Source organism: Accipiter gentilis, chromosome 22 (assembly GCF_929443795.1).
Source record: "Accipiter gentilis chromosome 22, bAccGen1.1, whole genome shotgun sequence".
NCBI lineage: Eukaryota > Metazoa > Chordata > Aves > Accipitriformes > Accipitridae > Astur > Astur gentilis.
Genome location: NC_064901.1, coordinates 21,007,413 through 21,028,372, shown reverse-complemented (window position 1 = coordinate 21,028,372; position 20,960 = coordinate 21,007,413). Strand labels below are relative to the sequence as shown.

General features: G+C 58.5%; 1 protein-coding gene across 2 annotated transcripts in view; it reads right to left on the bottom strand.

Annotated features, from left to right (window-relative positions):
• Positions 1 to 1,600: 1,600 nt before the first annotated feature.
• DGKZ (diacylglycerol kinase zeta) overlaps positions 1,601 to 20,960 on the bottom strand; it is a 45,195-nt gene continuing 25,835 nt past the window's right edge. For both annotated transcript variants that reach the window (XM_049825407.1, XM_049825406.1), the window contains exons 6-31: positions 20,869 to 20,937; positions 20,356 to 20,427; positions 19,929 to 20,045; positions 19,765 to 19,836; positions 19,379 to 19,474; positions 19,018 to 19,100; positions 18,429 to 18,489; positions 17,924 to 18,037; positions 17,355 to 17,495; positions 16,762 to 16,840; positions 16,407 to 16,462; positions 15,265 to 15,327; positions 14,957 to 15,030; positions 14,731 to 14,842; positions 14,218 to 14,417; positions 13,815 to 13,915; positions 13,599 to 13,678; positions 12,022 to 12,091; positions 10,064 to 10,104; positions 9,297 to 9,487; positions 8,736 to 8,767; positions 7,912 to 7,955; positions 7,409 to 7,529; positions 6,857 to 6,893; positions 6,464 to 6,563; positions 1,601 to 4,082 (exon numbers count right to left, since the gene is read on the bottom strand). In XM_049825407.1, coding sequence (XP_049681364.1) covers positions 3,966 to 4,082; positions 6,464 to 6,563; positions 6,857 to 6,893; positions 7,409 to 7,529; positions 7,912 to 7,955; positions 8,736 to 8,767; positions 9,297 to 9,487; positions 10,064 to 10,104; positions 12,022 to 12,091; positions 13,599 to 13,678; positions 13,815 to 13,915; positions 14,218 to 14,417; positions 14,731 to 14,842; positions 14,957 to 15,030; positions 15,265 to 15,327; positions 16,407 to 16,462; positions 16,762 to 16,840; positions 17,355 to 17,495; positions 17,924 to 18,037; positions 18,429 to 18,489; positions 19,018 to 19,100; positions 19,379 to 19,474; positions 19,765 to 19,836; positions 19,929 to 20,045; positions 20,356 to 20,427; positions 20,869 to 20,937 — 2,343 coding nt within the window. In that variant the 3' untranslated portion in view covers positions 1,601 to 3,965. The remainder of the gene's footprint in view (positions 4,083 to 6,463; positions 6,564 to 6,856; positions 6,894 to 7,408; positions 7,530 to 7,911; positions 7,956 to 8,735; positions 8,768 to 9,296; positions 9,488 to 10,063; positions 10,105 to 12,021; positions 12,092 to 13,598; positions 13,679 to 13,814; positions 13,916 to 14,217; positions 14,418 to 14,730; positions 14,843 to 14,956; positions 15,031 to 15,264; positions 15,328 to 16,406; positions 16,463 to 16,761; positions 16,841 to 17,354; positions 17,496 to 17,923; positions 18,038 to 18,428; positions 18,490 to 19,017; positions 19,101 to 19,378; positions 19,475 to 19,764; positions 19,837 to 19,928; positions 20,046 to 20,355; positions 20,428 to 20,868; positions 20,938 to 20,960) is intronic.

Sequence of the window (20,960 nt, the reverse complement as noted above, 5' to 3'; positions counted from 1 at the left end):
GGGAGCAGGGAATGGGGACGGGGATGGGAATGGGGTCGGGACGGACGCGTTTTCCTTGTTCAGACTTGCGGAGGCGGACGTGCAGCAGGTAATCATTAACAGAGCCAACTGCTGTCACCCCAGCTCCGTTTAGCTGGGGCCGGGCTTGCACAGCCTTCCCCAGCCTGCACGCGTGCCCCCCCATGCATCTGCTTGCAGGTACGTTTCCATCCCATGGGAGGCCAGACAGACCCCTGGCTCTCTGACACCCGGCTGAAAGGGAGAAGGGGGAGATGCCGAGGCCTTTCGGAGAGCAGGGCAGGGCTCTCTCCCGAAAGGTAGATTGCCCCTTTCCTACAGTGATCGCGTTTTGGGACCGCTTCTCTCCCCCGCCATAAATTTGACACCGGGGCGGCTGGAAAACTCTAATTGCCATGGTTACTGAAGGTCCTCGCTGCTGAGACATGGGCCAAGCGCCAACGCGACGGGGTCTGGGCACTGAAGCAGAGCGGGCCCCCTCTTCCCAGTCGCACGTCCGCCTGGTCCCTGGGCCGCGGCCCAGGGAGGCTGGGACAATTTGGTGTGCCTTACACCCGCTACAGACCCCCACTGTTAGCTCTGGGCAGGAGCTGAAAGGCTGAAGGCGATGAAAGGGAGGCAGTGGCGGGGGGGGTGGAAGGGACAACGCGGCCGGGGAAGGAGGCTGCTTCTCCAGGCGGAGAGGGGGCGGCAGGCAGGCTGCCAAGCTGCCCTCAGGAATCTGAGTTTAAGGTATGAGTATAGCTCCCCATCACCCACCGTGTCCATCTTCCACTCTCTCACCAGCACGCCGTTGGCCAGAGCGATTACCTCCCTTTTGCAAAGGAAACTCTGCAGGAGAGATGGTGTTGGCCGCAGTCATCCTTCCAAGTCTGGGGCTGGAGGCAGAAGCGTCCCTAATCCCTCGCTTTTGAATTCAGAGAGCAGTCCTCCCGCCGGAGCAGTGGAGATAATCCCAGCCCTCGATGCTGCAGCCCCAGTGCTCAGCACCGGAGGCAGGACCCCAAGGCTCCCCTCTGGAGCTGGGAACGAACAGGAACAGCCCCCCGAGCAGGCTCATCCCCGGCAAAGCAGTGTGGCTGGGGACAGATCACCACAAAAAAACGGCCAACAGAAACGTTTTGAAATCTGGAGGCTGGATGCTGCCGTAGTACCCACCGATAGCTGCGCGGCTGCAAAGGGCAGGGCAGGCCTGCCGCCGGGTCTGCCGCCTCCCTCCCCAGGGAGGAACTGGAGCAGGGCAGGGACAGAGGCTGCCAGCTTCTGACTCGCGCTTTCAAGTCCTTCTGGATCACTTGGGATGGCGGCACGCTTTCTCCCTGTTCCGCGTTACACTGAATATCCATGTATGCCACAGAATGGGGGGGAAGGGCCCGCAGCACAAAGACCCTGTATCCAGCAACTGTCCCAGAGGGATGCTGTGCAGGGAAGCGGGCAAGGACCTGGGCCAGCAGGGAATTCCCAAGAGTACCCCAGTTAGGATGGGGGCAGAGGCCTCGGGGTACAACCTCGCTTGCGCTGCGTGGTGCGTCACTGGTACAGCGCCCGCCGCATTCTTGCGGATGCAGCAGGAGACGGGAACTAAAACATCCATCTCTTTATTTCAATGGCAAGAAACAACAACATCCAAACAGTCCAAGTTGAAAAGCGACGGGAACGCAGGCTCGTGCCAGGCCCTGGGCCTGCTGGAGCCGGCACCCGCACAGAGTTACAAAAATACAGTCCTACAACAGCATCTAGGAAACACAGACCCAGGTATTGCACAGAACCCCTGCCTGCTGCAGGCAGGGTGACCAACAACCCCTCCGCCTTCGCCGAAATGCAAGCCAGGCTTGGAATTGCACAGCAACTCAGCTCACGCGCGCACGGAGGGGCCAGGCGGGGAGGGGGACAGTGTGTCTCTCAACTACCTGTACAAAAACTATAAGGGAAGATACAAAACCGGGGAGAAAGGGGAAAGCTGGGGCTGTAAACGCCTCTGGGCCAGGCTGGGCGTCCCAGCTGGGGGGGCAGTGGTTTGGACCTCTGAGAAGATGACAGTGCCTGGTCTGTCGGTGGGCTGAGAGCAGTGCTGATGGGAACTCTGGGCGCTGCCGGAGCATCCCAGCTCTGAACTCATCGGGATGCTATCGTTATCAATTGCCAATACTGCTGCTGGCCCCTGGCACTCTGCACTGCCCTGCGCCTCTGCTCCCACCACAGTATCCCCCATCCTCCAAGGGAACTCTGCCCCCCAGCCAAAAAGTCTGAAGGGTATTCTGGTTCTTTGCAGTATCCTCATACCCTTTTTTTGGTATTGGTATTAGGAAGGATTCAAACGGTGCCACCCACCCGGCATTACCCGGTGGGCACAGCTGGGTGTGAGTGCAGGTGGGACCGCACAGACCCCACGCAGCAGCAGCATCCTCTCCTGGCACACAAGCTGCAAGCAGCAACCCGCTTTGCAACTGCTGCCCACCCAAAAGTGCCAAGCAGGTCTGCGAGGCCTCAGAGCCATCAGCTGTCTTCCTATGCTGGCACCTCCTGGTCCCAGAGACTGTCAGTTTTGCAAAAGCCTGGCTGAAGGGCTGGCTTGATGCCTCTGCAGATGCTCAGCACCCACAGCATCCGCAGGGGAGATGGGTCGTGGTGCCTCGTGCCCCATGGCAGATGGTAGGTGAAATGCCATGCCACTGCAGGCATGATTCGAGGCTGGGAGCCCTGATGCTTCCTATGCATCCAAATCCTTCTTTCTGCTAAAACTGGAGAGGGTGAGCTGGTGGCCTGCGCAGGGAGCTTGTGTCTGGGCTGGGCAAGCTCCCAAGTTTTCCCTGCAAAGCCCTGCGCCCAGTTTGGGGGATGGCAGGAGTCGGACTCGGAGGATGCGTCTTGACAGGTTGGGGAGCGTGATGGGAATCCCTGAGAGCAGCACTGACCCCAGCACTGCCCCTCCAGCCCAGTGCAACGTCTAGCATTGGGGGCGAGGGGGGAAGCTAAAGCAGGGAGGGCAGCTGGATCCAAGTTAGCATTTAGGAAATATAACGGGCTCCACCGCAGCCACTGCCCAGGCCAAGTGCAGCTCTCCACCATGGCTAACGTGCTGCAGTGGGCTCACAAAGAGATGCCCAGCAGACACCAGGGGTGCAGGTTCCCCCACCCAGCCCTGCGAAAGGAGGGATGGTGGGAGGGCTCGGTAGCCTTCCTCCATGCCATCCCTACCCTGGGCCGGACCGCTGACTGGCTGAGCACTAACAGCAACCAGGAGGGCAGCGGCTGCCCTGCTTCCAGCTGCACCAGTCCCAGATGCTCTGGGAAAAGGCTGGGCGCACCGAGGACTTCCCTCCTGCCACAGAAAGCCCTGGTAGGGCAACGCGGAGACCCGGGGCAGCCCCAAATCGACAGGAGGGAGGAGGAGACGGGGACAGTAAGTCACGGTGCTTCCCTTGGGGCAGCCTGAGGCTCACGGCCTCTGCTGTCTGCCCGCACAGCCTGTGCCTCCCGCGGCTGTGCCAGACAGGAAAGGAGGAACAGGACACGAAGCGAGCCAAGCATCTAAAGGAGGGGCACTGCTGGAAGGGAGAGGGGGCGAGCAACGATATCCCACAAGGATCATAGGTAGGAACCTGCAGAGGGGGCACTGGCATCACTCCCATGCACAAGGGGTGCCCGGGGGCTTCAGTCTGGCCTGCCCCAACAGGGCGGCAGGATGGAGCCCATCCAGGGCAGGGAATGTGGTGGATGAAGGGCAAAGGAGGGGACACACAAAGAGCCAGGCTTCAAGTCCCAAATACCCACTGTCCTCATAAACAGAGTCCTAGCCCAGCCTGGGGCAGAGCTCTGCTGTTTCCATCTCCTCCAGGGACCAGGTTAACATCTAGGGAGGGCTGGCCCAGACTCACAGCTCTGCCAGTTGGCATCGTCCTCTTCTTGTCCTGCCCGAGCTGGCTTGGGCTAAGGCACTCCAAGCACTACACAGCCGTCTCCTGGTCCTCCCGCTGGATCATCTGGTAGTGCTGTCGGTTCTCGAGGTAGGCAGCTAAGTCGGGGTCGTTGGCTTTCTCAGCCCGGTGCTTGGGGGTGTCTCCCTGCATAGGGGAGGCAAAAGACGTCAGAGCAACGAGCACTGCCTAAACGCTGCCTCGGCACCCAAAGGTGCCCCCATTTCCCCCACCGAAAAGGTGGCTGCAGCTGGGTCCGGCAAAGCCCGTGGCCAAGCCCTGGGGCGGGTGGTAGCCGAATGCTCGTGTGCTCACCACGGAGCGAAAGCGTGCTCGTGAGGAGCCCCATTTTGCCGCAGCGCTGGAAGCTGTCCCCTGAAGGGCCATCAGCCCCACACACGGGCCAGGACAGAGACCGGCCCTGACCATCGCCAGCCCCCCGCGAGGAGACAAAGGTTGGTCCCCATGACCTGCTCTTCCCCGGTGCTGGGGAGGCAGGCGGGAGAGGGTGAGGAATGAGGGGTATGTCTGGGGAATGCCCAGGAATACCAACCCCCCTTCCCTCTCGCAGCCTAGCTAGTGCTCCCGCTCCCGGAGGAGGATCACATTTCACCAGCTTATTGCAGCCATCTGGACTGTGTCCACTAATGAACTCCCGCACTCCATAAAAAGCAAATCTGTTAACAGCTCCCAGCTCCGTCTCCTCTCCCCCCTTTCCCTCCCTCCCCCTGCTCCTTGCTCCTCCTCGCCAAGCACCCGGGCTCTGCCGTGCCGCTGAGAAAGGCCGCGGAAACCTGGCACTCTGCCGCTGCCATTGAAAACCAGCCCCGGAAGGGATGCCCGGCACGTCCCCTGGTGCACAGCGGAGCACGGGTGGCTGTGGCAGGGTGCTGGGCCCTCCAGAGTGACCCACAGTCGTATTTCTCCAGGAGGAACAATGGTCAGACACGCAGAGCCTGGATGCGGCCGTGGACAAAAGCCCACCCCTGCGCGGCTGTGGAGAGATACACCAAGAAACCCCCATTTTTCGCGCCCGCACCCCAAGACCGGGTACACCCTGTGGTCCCGCACACATCCCCCAGGAAAGGGGGACAGAGACAGCTCTGTGCTTTGGTGCCGGCTCTCCTCCCCACGGCCCTTGAATGTGAGCGCTCATTTAACAAAGTGGGGGCAAAAAAACCAGAGGAGGAATTGAATTTCTTTTCCCGTCCCCCTTGCAGAAGCCCCGCTGCCTGCCCGCAGCCTGAAACCGGAGCTGCCAGGGCCCCTCTGCCCGTCTGGGCTGAGGCACGCCAACCGATAAGGGCTCAGCCTCCCTCACCGCTGCAGGATCAGCCCGCTCCGAACCCGTGCTACAGGTCTGACGCTGTAGGTTTCTAATGAGGTGGGCTCCTGCCTGTGCAAGCAGGCTGCGACCCGCAGCCCATGTGAGGTCAGCGCAGCGGCGCAGAGGGGTCCCCAGACAGCTACAAACCCGGACACGCATTTGCACAGGCACGTGCAAGCCCCATTCCCTGGGGCAGCCCAACATGCCTGAGCGGGGCTCTTTTTTTCGCTGGGAGGATGGGGGCTGCTCCCCTCCTTCAGGCAGATGAGGGGGCTGGGGGGCAGAGAGGGGCCATGCCCCCAGAGCTGTCTTCTCCCTCTGCCTCTCTCCAGTCACCGCTGTCCCATCCCATGGCTGCCGACTGAGTCTCCAGCCAGGGCAGCCCCACTCTGGGCACCGTGTGAAGCCCAAGCCTTGGCCAGGACCAAGGAGGAGCGATGGGGAGCCAGAGATTGTCTGCACGGCATCTTCCTAGCAGCTGGCAAGGGGCCTACGCATTGTCCGAGGCAGCCCCCAAGCTCCGCTGGCCCCAGCAAGTTTGTACCCCCTGGCTGGGCTCCTGCCCTGTGGGTCCCAGACCCACAGACCGCACCTTCTTGGCTCGTTCCTACATCTCCTCTGCTACAGCCCATCGCTGCGAGCCCCTGCCAGATGGACGCGACCGCACACCCACCCCCAGGAACCTCCCGTACCAAAACACAGCCTCAAGTCCCCTTCCCGCGACTCCTCTGCCGGGGCTGGCACAACTCCCCGGCACCAAGGCACGTCTCAATTAACTCGGCATGCGAGGGAAAGGGCCGCCACTGCCTGCTCCTGCTCCTCACGGGCCGGTGGAGCTCCCAGCACCCCCATCGCAGCCACCCGCGGGGGAGAGCGGGGGGAGCCCTGCAGCTGGGAGGGAGCTCATAGCAAGACTGTCCTTGCTCTGACCCCAGAGGGTGGGAAGGGGGAGACTGGGATGAGACATTCCAGCCCCTCGCTTCTAATTTAATAAAACAACAGGGAGAGAAGCGCAGGGAGGAGAGGGATTTAACCCCTGTGCAGCTGAGCTCCACTGGGCAAGCACGGGTGCTTCGTGGCGGCTCCTCTGGCCGGCAAAGACCCCAGCCAAAGCACCCTTGCTCTGCTCTCCTGCTGGGTCTGCTCCCGCCAGCCCCCCGATCCCCCCAGAAAGCCCCACTACCAGCCCTCCCGCTGTCACCTGCAGGTCCGTCTTCATGAGAGAAGCCCCGGCCTCCACGATGTAGTGGCAGATAGTGCGCTGGCGTAAGGCTGCAGCCTGGTGCAAGCTGGTTTCACCGCTGGGGAGGAGAAAGCGGGAGATGTGAGATGTCCCCCCCAAAACGGGGACATGCAGCACGTGTGGGTGGCAGCGAGGGACAGCAATTCAGCTGGAGCAGAAGCTTGTGGTGGGTTGCATGCTTGTCCAAGCAGTCCTGGCAGAGGAGGGGGTGCTGCTCGGGCACGGTCAGTCCGGAGTGGACTGGGAACGGTGGCTGATAATTAGAGTGAGGGCGGCTGATAAGTGCCTGGGCAACTGGTCAACTCGCAGAGGGTCTGGCCAAGGGGTAACACAAGTCAGTCAGCGACTTACTTCTCCTCCTCCGTGGCATCGAGGATTTCTGAAGGGGCTGTGGAGAGAAAGAGTGCAGGGAGAGTGAGACCCGGCTGCGGGGCAGAGATGGACCCACCTACTCCCCAGTTGCACTCTGCATCTTTCCATAGGGGCTGCTATTTCCATGCTGCCTGCAAAAGTCCTGGCTCCAAAGCACTTGGGCCAGCAACGGCATCTCAGCCCAGCTGAGACCAGGGAAGAAGAGTTGTTGTGGACTCATTACAGAGAAATACCTAAATAAAAATAAAGCAACCCGTATTTCAGTGGGAGCTGCCCAAAACAACAGGTCAGCTGCCCTGAAGGCAGAAGCAGGACACTGAGAAATGTTTCCCAGAGACATGCTGGTCCCTGCCAGGATGCAACAACAGCCACGGGGGCACCCCAGTACTGGCAGACAGATGCCAGGGAAAGCCCATATGCCAGAAAGAGGATGTAGCAAACCCAGAGGGAAGGGACCTAAGCCCGGGAGCGGTTGGGCTTTTTCGGCTGCCGGGCTCCTTTACTAAGGGTGGCACTCTGGCCCCAGCTCACCGTTCTCAATGATGTACTTGACGATGTCCTTGCTCCCCGATTTGACGGCATGGTGGAGGACGGTCTGGCCCGAGGAGTCTCGCACCATCAGGTCTCTTCCAGCCCGGTGCAGCTCTTGGAACTACGGGATTGCCAGATTGCTCGGGATGAGTTGCCTTTTCCAGCTCCAAGCCCCAAGCCCTGGCATCGCATCCCCGGGGTGCCCGGCAGGTTGTGTGGATATTCAGGTCCTGGCGGGGAGCTTTATCCAGCTCGGCCATGCTGCCAAGTCCCTTCCCTCCGTGTCCCCCAGGAGAGGAATAAGGCTGCTTGCCAGGAGCCTGCCTGGTTTCCAGCCACCGCTCTGGAGGAAGGCCCTCGACAGGAGCTGCTCCAGGGCAATCGTGGAGCGCGGCTGGCAGGGCTTCCCATAGCCCGAGGGGCACGCCAGCCGAGCAGGCTGCCGGACCAGCACCCAGAGCCAGCCCTGGCTGCACATCGCAGCAGGCAGCGGGAGCGCCTACCTTGCTGAAGTTGCCGCTCTTGGCAGCTTCTATCAAAAGGTCATCTGCAAAGAAGGGAGATGGCTTGGGGTCAGCAAAGCCAAGCTGTAATGCCGTTTATCTAACTGGGGAGCCAAGGGTTGGGCACCAGAGGTTCAGCAGTCAGCTGGAGCTCCTCCAGGTGCTAACCCCTTGGTCAGACTGGTTTTACGTGGCTCCCCTACCTTCAGGCATGCGAGGGACAAGCCAGGGGAAGGAGGGAGACCCCACGTAGCTGGGGGGCACAGCCAGACCTCAGCCCCAGGGAGGTGTGTGCATGCAGGAGGAGCGGTCTCTGCCCACGGGCAGGACGACTTGCGATGGAAGTGGGAAGCAGATCTCCTGGGTGTCAGCCAGCGGCCGAGACGCTTCTCACCCAAGACTCGCTCACACTTCCAGGCACTAGGCTCCGCTCAAGCTCCAGGAAACTCTTTCCATTTGCTCAGCTCGGCGAGGCCCCTGACCTTGTGCTCCCGCCTCCCGAGCTCCCTGTCTGCCGGGCAGAAACAGCCCCCCAACCCAGCCCACAACGCTTGGCTCTGCAGGTGGGGGATTAACCCCTCGGCCATGCCATTTCCCGCACGGCAGAGTCGGGAAGGCGCCTGGCTGGGCCTCTCCACAAATCACTGTCAGGTCTCTCCTGCCCACCTCTGGGGTCACCCGCCTGCGGGTGCTCTGCGCTCCCACCTAGCACGCGGACAGCAGGGCTCCTGCCTGCACGTCAAGGAAAGGACAGGCCAAAAAAAAAAAAGCCACGGTGGGGACCCAAAGCAGCATGACCTGCAAGGGGGTGGGACAGGACTCACCTTTGTGTGGGAGGCAGCGGTCAGGCTCAGCGCTGGAAGGGAAGAAGAAAAGGTGTAATTAACTCTGCCAGTCCTGGCAGTAGATCGTCCAAAAGGGTAGTGGGATGGCTGTGGAGAAGCCTGCCCATGGCACTCCTCCTGCAGAGGCAGGCCGAGGGACTTTGCTGCTCTTTGGCCATGCCACCTGCTTCTTCCCCGATCCGGGTTCTTCTCAAACCCAACTCCTATTTCTACTGCTGCTCCCAGCTCCGTCGCCCACCTGTACCCAATGGCTGGCCTCAGTTGGACTGAAAGACACCCGTGCCCCACGGGTCAGGTGCCAGAGCTTGACCCCATGGCTGAGCCACCTGGTAGTGCCCCACTGCTTCCAGCAGCACTGGCAGAGGAGCAGGGAAGACAGGATGGCATCTGACCCCTTGGTCGAACTCAGCACTGAATTCCTGCTCACTTCCAGGGAGCCCCCCTGTAATCTGGCCCAGGGACCAATGCTGTGAAGCCAACCTTGACTCTCCCATCACTGCCCATCCTTCCTGAGGTCCAGCACCCCCATGCCAGACCAACCTGGGGGCAGGAGAGGAGGGTGGAGAGATGGAAGAGGAGGGGAATGCAAAATGCTGCCCGGCGGGTGCGGCAGACAAGTCGACGAGGTCAGGCATGGCAGGAGAGGTGCCCACGGTCTGGGTGATCACCAGCTCTGGGTCCAGCACATAGAGCTCATCCTGAGAGATCTCTGTCACATAGTTGAGGTGCTCCTGAAAGACACAAGTCAGCTCTCCTCAGAAGCAAGACCTCCTTCTGTATAGCTCCATCCCCTCACATCCCATGCCTTGTAGCCCACCCACTTGCTCAGCAGAGCGATGGTGGCTCGAAGAGTCCTGGGACCTGTGCCTGGGAAGCCTCTGCATCTCCTTATCCTTTTCAGGCTTCTCATCTCCTGTTAACTTAGCAGATGACCCATACAACTCACCTCCACGCCCCCCCCCTCATTAAGACGATCCCAGTCAGCGGGTGCCTGCCCAACCTTGCTACATTGCTATTCCTTACCCCCTCCGCTGTAGGGTCCTGCAGGCAGCTTCCGACCCAAGCCTCTGTGCTCCCACCCATGCTTCCTCCCTTTCCGCAGGAACCTGGAGGTGCTGAGCCTGGTCCTGGGCCAGGTCGGTCACCCCACCCACCCCTCAGGGAACGTCACAGGGCAGGGCAGCGGTGTGAGACCTGCACCTCCCTGAGGCTCAGCTTGCCTGTCAGTCCGTGTGAACGCAGGACACCCAAGCACCTTCCCAGCAGATGCTGGGGGGGATGACAGCGGAGGACAAGGCCACACTCACCTGTGCACGGTCTATCCTGTAGAACCGATCAGCCGTGGTTGCTGTAAGACAGGGACAGAACGAGACAGGGTGATGAGGAAGATGGCCACTTTCCACCGCGGAGTGATAGTGAACTACCCAGCCACTTCATGGCTTGCACGGAGGGCACAGCAAAGCGAACAGCACCCACTGACCGGGAGCAGTGCCCTTCCCTTTGGGACCCTGCTATTCTCTTTACCCCAGAGGTAGCCCCTTGGGCCTGCAGACCACCGTGCCCTTGTGCAACATGCCTTTCCTTGCTATCTCCTCCTCAATGACTCCTAGCAGGGAGCCATAGGGAAGGCAAGAAACACACCTAGCTGATGCCATGGCCTTTCTGGGGGCTTTCGAGTGTTCCAGCCTTACAGCTGCAACACAGCATTAGCCTGAGCAGATGAAGCTCGGGGCTGTGCAGTGCACATCTCGGCACTCGCCTGCACCAGGCGAGGAACTGCTCCGATTCAACATGATGCACCTCTCTCCAGAGCACTGAGAAACGGGGGCACTAAGCAGGGCTGGGAGAAGAGGGAGCTCAGCCTCCCGCTGACTTGACTGAGTAACGGCCCACAGACCACCACAAGGCCATGTCAGAGCTTGTGACTGCCAGGTAGAATGGAGCACGCCACCACCAGTTGTAGATCCAAGCCCCTCTCTGCTAGGACAGCAGGAGAGCTTCAAACCAGCCTCCAGCCTGTTGCTGGCAGCAGCCTGACTGGGTGCATCCCTCTGCTCATTCCTCTTCCTTAAGAGGAGAGATCCCCACAGCAAAAGAGGAGCTCCTTCAACAGCAATGGAGCAAGTGGCTGTGCTTGAGCCAGATCCACGCAGCCCCCAGGGGAGCAGAGAGGGGCTGGGGATTTACGGCATCACCAGGGGAGAGCAGGATAAACAACAGCACCGCATCGGGATAATTGGGTCCTCACACAGGGTGGCACTTCCCCCGTGTCCCGCCAGGCTGCTGGTGCCGGCCCAGGCGAGGTTGCTGCGGTGGGACACTTGGGGACCCGGGGAATTCTCTTCGCAAACAGAGCGGGGACGGGCCAGAGCAGATGAGAGGAGTGAGAGAGCCCCATTTATCCTGTCCTGGCTAGAGATTTACAGCCAGGGATCTGCTGCTGAAGGTCTGTAATTCAGTTGCTTGAATGAGCCTGCGCTGCCTTGAATGAGGCTCTGGCCTCTTTCCTGACACATTTTCCTCAGCCCAGAACCTGCTGCTGGGAGACTGGCAGGAGAGGGGAAAGCGGTCCTGGTACAGCAGTCCTGGGAGTGACACCTGGGAGCAGCAGTCCCAGCAGCCCCACACACCGGGCTGGAGCTCCGAAGGGAGAAGCTGCGTCCTTTCTGCCTAGCGTGAGGCTTCCCAGGTCAACTTTGCAACGCACAGCTACGCTCTGCTGTGCTCTTACACCCAGCTACTGGGAAGTCAGGGAGATGACGTGCCACCAGCAGTCATTTCTCTCAGCCGGCTTGAGGTACAGAGGGAAAGCTCTGGAGCCTCTTGGTCAGTGAAGGCGAAGGGAGAGGAGAAAGCTACTTTCAGGCAAGGGAGAAGAAGCAGCTGCAGCCCAGCGAGGAGCCTGCTCCAATACCACTGGGATGCTCGTGGTGAGCCTTGCTCCCTGCAATGCTGGAGCAGGGGGGCCCCCTGCCTGCATGACGCAGGAGAGCAACCCCAGCAGTCCCCCAGTGACGGGACACGAGATGCCAAGCGGCCTTCAGCCCTGGAGGCAGAAGACCTGCAGATGCCCCTCGCTCCACTCGTGGTCAGCAGCCAGAGACACGGCCTGGGGCAAAGCACTGCTGCACTCGGACGCAAAGACCCCAAGATCCATGAGTTCCAAGTCCCAAGTGGCTCTCAGTAGCTTGTCACTAAGGGTCTTGTCCCCTCACCCCCCCAAACTCAGACACAGTCAGCGCTCCCAGGGGAAGAAGATACTCACAGTCCAGGAAGCACCACTTGGGTGACAGCTTCTGGGATGACAGTGTCTTTGGTTTGGCTCCATCTCCCTCCTGCATTAAAAAAAAAAAAAGAGAGAGGATAAAGTCATGTCTCTTGGCCTCCCCATCTCTCCTCAGAGCATCCCTCCTGCTTTAGGAGGTCCCTGCAGACATGGAGGACCACAGGCGCTTGGATGGAAAGGGGAACTTGAACACAGGCACAGCACACAGCGACGGGGAGCAGCACGGGACAGACTGGAGCCAACAGACACCAGCTCACTGGAGAGAGAGGTGCCACAAAATGAGCCCACGAGACCAGCAAGGCGCACGTGAGAGATGGGCCCGGGGGATGGAGCGATGCCATACACACCTGAAAGAGCAGATGCTCTAAAGCAGAGGGCTGTGGAAGGAAATCCTGCAGAAAGGCAAGATGTGCCGTTACAGCCTTTTGTCTGGGTGGCCTCCCAGTCCCTCTCTCATCCCATTGGCGTTGCTTAATGTGCTGCCATACCCGGCTTTACACACTGCCTGGCCAAAGATCCCTGGTCCCTGCCCTCCTTTGATGCCAGAGCATAGGGGTTGCCCAAGGAGAGAGAAGAGGTAAACCACGAGGTGACTGAGGAACACGAGCCTCAATGCACAGCCTTAGAGGTGCAGGAGGCTGCAGAGGCATCAGGCTACTAGGCTGATACTGTAGGAAAGGAAAGCGTTACCCTCTGAGCCCAGGAGCTGCTAGACGTGTGCCTGTCTGCATGTCCTCACCAGTGCCTGGGCACAAGGCGAGCAGGGGACAGACATGCAGAACTGCCTGGCAGAGCAAGGACCAGATACCTGTGTGCCAGCCTGCACAAGCAGCTCTTGCAACCCAGACCCGCAACTCAGCCCCACAAGACACTATGCACATGCTGGATGGGATTCCCTCAGGCCCAAGAGCCAGCTAACTGGGAACTGAGCAAGGTCCCTGCAATCTTCTGGGAGAAAAATCAGCCTGAGCAGCGCGGCACCAGGAGGCACGCTGTGGGCTCGGAAGGCATTGCTCACCAGGGACAAGGGTTACACAGCCTGCATCTGGGTCGTGGACACGCGCTGGCACATTGGCAGGAACACAAAGGTTAGTACTTGCAAATGAAAGGAGTTGGAGGGGGGACAACCCTTATCCAAGCACCTGGAGAAGGCGGAGCTGTGCCAGGAAACACGGGAGTCTGCAGAGGACTGAAGGAACACAGCACAGCAAACAAAGGGGCAGAGGAAAGGCTTCCCAAAACACCCAGGAGGTGACAGGCCCCTAAAGGATGTGTGCTGGCTTTTTCCACTGCCCCATAATTTTTCTGGGCCACCGACACTCTGGGCCTGGAGAACAAGGTCAGAAGAGCAACGCTGAGAAAGAAGCTGCAGGAGAGCAGGGAGCAACAGGCCTCCAGCTTGGGATACTGCCTCCACCATGTGGTGAAGGCAAACCATGACCAGAAGCAGGAGCGTGCCTGTTGGTGTGTGCAGGTCAAGGAGGCTTAGAAATCCCTTCCATGAGCCCCTCCATCCTTGACATCTAGCCACGACCACTTCCCATGCAGAGGCTCACCTCCTGCAGCCTCTCGATTTGAGTCCGGCACAACTCCAGGTCACTGTCTCCTGGAACCACGATGATCCCCAGCGGCACAGCTGCAGGACAGGGCACAGACACAACTCAGGCAGAAGCCCGTATCCCATCCCTGACACCTCACACAGCCTAGCTGAGAGCACTGCCAGACTCGGGGACTGCAGCTCCCACCCCCTGATCACTCAGCTGGTCACTCACAGGCTTCCTTGAGCTTTTCCTTGTCATAGTGCAGTGCCTCATAGTCACGCATGCTGATTCGGCTCACCCGGATCCGCAGCCGCTCGGGCACTGGCTGCTGGCTGCGTGCAGGAGGAAAGGAAAAGGGAAACGATCAGAAAGTGACAGCCTGCTTTCTTCTTATCCCACTCGCCCCTCCAAAACAGGCAAGAGCATATCTTGTGCACAGACTGGGGTGGGGAGCTTGGCACCAGCTGCTTCTCCAGCATCAGGCTCTGGTCATTCTTCTGTGACCTGATCTCTTCCCAGGCCCTCCTTGAAAGAGGATCGAAATGCCTCTGGGAGTGATGGATCAGTCCCATCCCTTCCCCCTCCACCCCTCCTGCCTTGGAGAGGAGGTGGCAGATTGATCTGGGGAACCTACTCATTGAGCAGAGGCATGGAGTTGCGCCGCTTGGTCTTCTGCACCATGTTGGCTTGGTTGCGCAAAGAGATGCGGATGCAGGAAGCCGCCAGCTTGCAGGGCTCTCCATCTACCTGCATGGGGATGGCCTTGGACGTGGTGAGAACCACCTGCCGGCACTGGCACAGCCGTTCCCCGTGGCCACCGACCTGCAAGGCAGCCTGTGAAAGGGTCCAGAGTGAGAGCAGAACACTGACTGGGGGGTGGGGTGGGGGGAGCACCCATCGGCAGCCAGATGTCACAAGTGAACCACGTTCTGAGGGTCTCAGGCCTGATCTCAGTGGGAAGGGATCCACAGAGACCAGGGCATGACAGCACCTCACTTAAACCTCAGAGGGCAGACCCTGTCACACAGGCCAGCACCACAACTCCTCAGGAGAGCATTTGTGGAGCTGGTGGACTGGCTGACACCCAGTTAAAGGGACCAGTTGCTCCCCCGGTTGCTAGCTCCAACTGGCAACAGCACCGACTCACCAGGGATGTCATGGTGAAGCCAATAACTTCAATGCAGCCATCATCATGGCGCTGTGGCTCGAAGTCGTGGTGCTCCCCAGGGTTGCCCCAGGGCATTGTGCCCGCACAGTACCTGTGAAGGGATGGCAAGCGATGATGCATGGACAGGCACCCCGAACCCAGGCAGGGATCTGTGGCATGGGGGTGAGGAGCCCAGCACGTATGGGCAGGTCCTGGGGCTGCTCACCTGGGGATGTTCAGAAAGACCAGGCACTGGGGCTTCAGGTCCTGGATCTTGGAGGTCAGGTCTGTCCCATCGCACTGGAGACAACAGAGGGGCGTTCAGCCTGCTGTAAGGGTGGCCTGGTCCACCCTGCCCACTTAGGAGGAAATGGCCTCCCTGCTCTGCTCCCTACAGGGATTGTCCTCCGAGCCAGGGGTAGCTGATGCTCCCAGGAACAAATCCTCTCCCCAACTCTGAGATACTTCCACCCTGCTCCTCACGCCTCCACAGCTCGCCCCCCTCCCTGGCCCAGAGCACCCCTGCACACTCACAACCAGCTTGACGTGCTTTGCCAAGTCTTTGGAGCTCCCGGTGAGGAAGTCAGAGAAGGCCGTCTGCCAAGGCAAGAGACAGTGTTAGTGCCCAGACATTCACCGAAATGGGCAGCCAGGAAGCCTACCACCAACCTTCAGACCTCAGCTGCTGAAAGCAGCAAATCCCCTCCTTGTTCATGGGCAGAAGTCCTTTCCTCTCCCCCTCCCAAAACTAACTGTTCCATTCCGCTTGCTATTTTGCCTACAAAAAACCTTGGAGCACCTTCAGTAACATGTTCTAGTATTCTGTTGACAGCCCAGTCCTGGGTTTACAGATGAGCTGGCAAGGCGGGTCTGCTCCAGTGAGAGACTCGAGTCACAAGAGACAAATTCAGTCTCAAGCTGTAATGAAGTACCATAAAACAGAGCTGATGTGACCCCATCTAGAAATGTGACCCCATCTAGAGATACCAGGAGAGACAATATGGCCCTCTGTTACACAGACCCTAGGGTCCCCTTTGGGTTCAACTGTAGAGAGACAAGGGGAGACACAAACAGGAGAGATGTGAGATGGTACAGAGCAGTGCTTGGCCTTTAGTACTGCCGGAATACCGGCCACCCAGCCACCTGGGTAGGGAGGTATATTGAGGATGGACGAACAAAGACAACACTGAGACACAAAGTTCTAGAGGTGACACACAGGAGGGTGGCATAATTAGCCAGGGAGCTATAACTGGCCAAAGGTATAAAATCAGACCAAAGTAGTGTGGGGACTCTATGGAAAGGTTTCCCGTTCCTCTGCAGGGGGGGACAGCCTGCCTCCCCACAGCTCCGGGGAGGTCCTGCCTGGGTGACCGTCCATGAGCCGGAGAACAAGAACAATAGTGGCAGGAGATCAAGACAGCAACTGTACCGCAGGCCAGAGAGCAAGCTGTACCGCCAGCAGCGCTCGCAGCCAAAGAAGAGCTGCAACTCCCAGGGCTGCAGCCTTTCTCCAGCAACCCTCCAGCTTCGGAGGGGCTCAGCTTGGGCGCACGTGAAGGCCTGTGTAACTCGGATGAGTGAGTTTAGGGTGCGGGCAGGAGGCAGGGCCATGCCTGTGCTCCAGCTGAAGCTAAGTCTGCTATGAAGGCATGCCCAGATATCCTCTACACACTCACCCCAGCATAGAACATTTTATTCCGAAACCGGCTGTTGAACTTCTCTGGGTTGGCCTCTAGGGAAAGGAGAAAAAAGTCCAGGTCATTGGCCTGCACATGGAAATACTTCACTTGCCAGATCTCCCCAGACACAGCTCTCCAGCCAGCCTCGGCCAGGAGGCAGCCCCCAGCTCTCTTCCCATGCAGGCACCCCTCTTCCCACTCTGCAAGCCTCCACTTGCTCCTCAGGTTTCACCTCCAGCCCGTCCCTGGGGCAACTCTCTTGTTCACTTTCCTGAGGAACGTTTTATCGGCCCACCTCTGGGGCACCCCCTCACCACAGACCCTGCCCCAGCCCTGCCACCCCTCCCCGTACCTCGAGATTCGTGGAACTCCAGCGTCACCCGTGCGTCAAAGCCGAGGCTGAAGTAGTTATTAAAGACATCCAAGGGGAGCTGAAATGGAAAGGAGGAAAAAGGGTGAGGCTGCCAGCATATGGCCATGGCAAAGACAAGGTCAGGCTATCGCAGAGCTCTGTATGGTGCTCACGAGGCTGAGGGAGCCACTTGCTTCCCCCCAGGAAAATACAGAGAGCACCAGCCTGAGATGATGGATCGGCCCCTGGCTCCTAGGGGTAAGGGACGTGGCCCAAGGGGACACACTCTGCTCTCTGAGATACCTGCAACCACCCATGTTTCTGCTAAAGACACAGTCTCAGAGGGGATTGGGCTTATACCTTTTGCTAGCTGTGGTTAAAAACCTCTGGTGGACATTTAGTTCTGATCTCTACATGCCTTGCCATGAGTGCTGTGGGTCAGAGCCTCAAGGAGAGGAGTGGAATTGGAGCAATGAGAGGGAAACACCAACCCAATGCTGTAGCCCCAGGTGCTGGGGCTGCCTGAGCCAGTGGGAGAAAGGAGAATGCAGACCCCCAGCGCAGGGAAGAAACACGGAGAGGAGGTGTCCCACCTTGTCAGCGGCCACCTCATCCTTTTCCTCAGGGTTCGTGTCAGGGTTTGGCTCCACATGGAGGTTCCAGCGATCGAGCTGCACAATGTTCCCATCTTCCACGTGAGACAGGATCTTGGACAGAGGCTCATCCGTGTAACCCTGGTGAAGAGTAGGACACAGTGAGTCTCCTACCTGCCTCCTGCAGAGATGCCCCAGAGACAGTGGGCATGACATCCCAGAAGGGATGGGAAGACATCCCAGAGGGAAAAATGTGGAGAAGATTGATTCTACTTGAATGCAGAACAAAGTGGGACTTTAAATTTAAAACAATACATCTTCCTCCTAAAAATTTCCCAAAGTTTGAAATAATGATTGCTTTTGTTAATGTCCTAATAGATTATAATCTAATGCAGAATAATTCAAATGTCAGAAGAACAGTAACATCCAAGTGGCACTTATTTGTTGGTCTGTATTTAGGGAAAGTTAAAACACCCAGCCCATGCAAATCTCCGACCATGTGTCTGGAACTGGAGTCAAAGCGCTCGGCCCCGCTCTGTCAGCAGCAGACTCTTGTGCCCGTCACTTACCCCACCCCAGTTGAGCGTCCTGGCCAAGTCGTTCCCTGTCCCCAGAGGTAGGATGGCCACAGGAGGAGGTGGGTTGAGGCGTAACTGGTCCAGAATAGAGAGTATCCAGCCCACCTGCTCAAGCAAGAGAGCACAAAGAAACAGTTGGTTATTTCAGGGACCGGCACGCAGGTGGAGGTGACCTGGAACACTGGTGATGGGAGAGGGGAAGAGACCGAGTCCCCTTAGCCACCACCGAGGCTATTCACAGTCTCTAATGCTTCATACCAGTAACCCCAGTAAGGACACTAGCCCCCAAAAGGGCTACAAATCCAGACATGCCACAGACTAGCACTCCCCGCAGCAGTGCATGAGGGGACCCACAGCATCAAGTGCCACCGGCTGTACCACGGACATTGTGTGCACGTTTTGCCCCATTCTGGATTACAGCGAGGAGGGCTGCTGCCAGCACTGGGAAGTACTGGGACGAAAGGCACTGCAGGCACGAAGGGGCTGGGGTACTCACCGTGCCGTCTCCCCCGCACGCCAGGATCCGGAGGTTGTGGACCTTGCGGTACAGCTCCAGCCTGCGGGGAACAGGGAGGGTGAGGAGGGGAGGGAAGAGGCACCGAAGGTGTTACGTAGGGGCTGCAGGGGTCCCTGCCCTCGCGGAGCCCTTGGTGTTCACAAAGCCACATGTGTATCTCCCTCCCCACTGCCACAGCAGTTCACAGCAGTGGGCAAAGCGACAGTAACTTTGGCTTCACCAGCTCTTGCAGAGGAAGAGTGGGGTGTCCGCAGTCTGCGTACAATAGATAAACCAAAATGCAGCAAGCAGACGAGACTCACGCAACATTAATTGAACAAAATGAAGTAGCCCTGGGAACCTCACCCCACAGCTGGTCTTTTTGCCACTAGCCTTAAGGTTAGACCAGCCCTCCAGCAGTGAGCACTGACTGACCACGAGGTATCTTAGGGTGGCCTCTCAAAGTATAAACTCTTTGGAGGTCTCTGCACAAGGGAGCTATGGAGCATCAGGACTCTGCCAGCCATGGGAAGAGCTCTGGGGAGGAGTCTCTGGGGCAGAGAAGGGTGCTGTCCCCATCAGTACTCACGCCTCCTTGGGTCCACCCTGGCTGAGGTCGAAAACTTGCCGTGGGTTGAGATACCACATGAAGGATTGGATGATCTTGGCTCCCTAAGAGGAGAAGAAAGACTTCAGGTAACAGGGAGTTCCCAACAGACAGCGGAAAAAGGCGTCTGGTCCAGGGGACGGGCCAAGACAACACTGTTCTGCGGGGACTGAGGTAAAGCCTGGCCTGGGTGGGAATTGTTGGGCAGCAAACTGGCATTGCAGGGGTTGCCTTGCCTCTTCTGCAGCTGAGACATCACCAAAACTGTGATGAGACCTCAGCAGCCAAACGGCAATGCCCTCACAGAGCCGCCTTCCCAGGGAGATGTAGGACAAGGCCATACCTGATTCCCACCGCTCTTGGGGTTCACAAACACCAGCAAGGGCTTCATGAGAGGAGCTGGCATGGGCTTGATGACAAAGGGTTTCCACCTCCCTTCCTGCAAGAGACACCACAGGTCCTTCAATAAACCTGGGGAAATGCAAACTCCCACCTCCAGCTGAGCCCTAACATCACGCAGGTCAGGAGTGGGAAGAAGAGAACATCCCAGTCACCTCGTAAGCCTTACAGCTGGGATTTGCCCTGCCAGCAGGCACCCTCCCTCCACCTCACCCTCCTTAACCTCAGCGCAGACCCAGCAAAGCCCCCTTGTTTCCCAGTCCTGCTCCTCACTGCCAAGTCCCTCTGCCCTTCCAAGACAAGGTCATTCCCTGTCCCCTCATCTCTTACCTCGGCTCCCTTTTTGCTGGATTTCCGCTTGAACGATGTCCTCTTCTTCTTCTTACTAGATTTCAGTGGATTCTAGAGAGAAAAGAAACAAACCCAAAAACTCTGTGAGGAGCTGCTGGGCAAGCAGGAGTCATAAAAAAGCCACAAGAACTGAGGTGACTTACCTGGGGCCGCCGGACCCGCAGAATCCAGGTGGGAGGAACGACGACAGCAGCATGAGCCCCCAGCGAGCAGGGCTCTTCGATGTGTTGCAGCATGAAACATGACACTTTGCTGTGATACTGGGGAAGGAGAAGACAGAGAGAAAACTCAGCCGCTCAGTTTGCCAAGGACAGCCACGTTCTCCTCCTCCCAGCTCCCCCATGCCAGCGCAGGGAGCGGTGGAGGAAACCATGCGGGAATTTTGTGATGGGAAGGCAATGAGGAGAAAGTTTCTTGTAGGAGCTTGCAGCTACCACAGTACAGCCTCTCCCAGTAAGTGGAGCTGTTAAGGGCAGGCTGCAGAGAAGCAGCCTGGGGAGTCCCAGCAGAAAGCAGAGGTCATTAGGTGCAGAACAGGCTGGTAAGACGTTCAATGGGGGCTTTCCTCACCGCTTGCTTGCACCAGGAACAGCTGATGGCTACGATCTCTTTACTGTGGAAGGCAAACTTCTGCTGGAAACCCTGCGGAGGGAAGGACAAGAGGCTTAGGGAGTTCACAGCTTTCTACCATCAAAGAGGACTTCCCCACCACTAAGAGAGACGTTAACAAAGAGAGTGTGCCTGCAGCTGGAGCCCTCTGGATCCCTGTCAGATAGCCCCAACCACCACTACGGCACCAGGGAGGCCACTGTGCTCTGCAGGGGTGTCCCTGTTGCTCAGGGAAAGCATGTCAGGAAGACAGTCCCCTCCAGGACTGATTGGGCCCAGGAGAACAAGTCTATGTGGGAAGCACTTATGTAGTGCTTCACTGCGCAAAATAGGACACGCGTCTTGGTTTTGCTGTAGGCTGCTGCTGCCAAACAGGAATGGTGGGATGTCCTTGGTCCTCAGCCTTGTTCTTGTCTCTGGTTTGACCTTAGCTTCCCTTCAGGCTGAGAAAAAATCCCCAAGATGTCCTCTCACCTTGCCACACTGCCGACATTTCCCTTCCTGCCGCCTCCGGTGTACCCAGTGATGCCGGACAACAATGGGCTAAAGGGAAAAGAAAAAAAAGA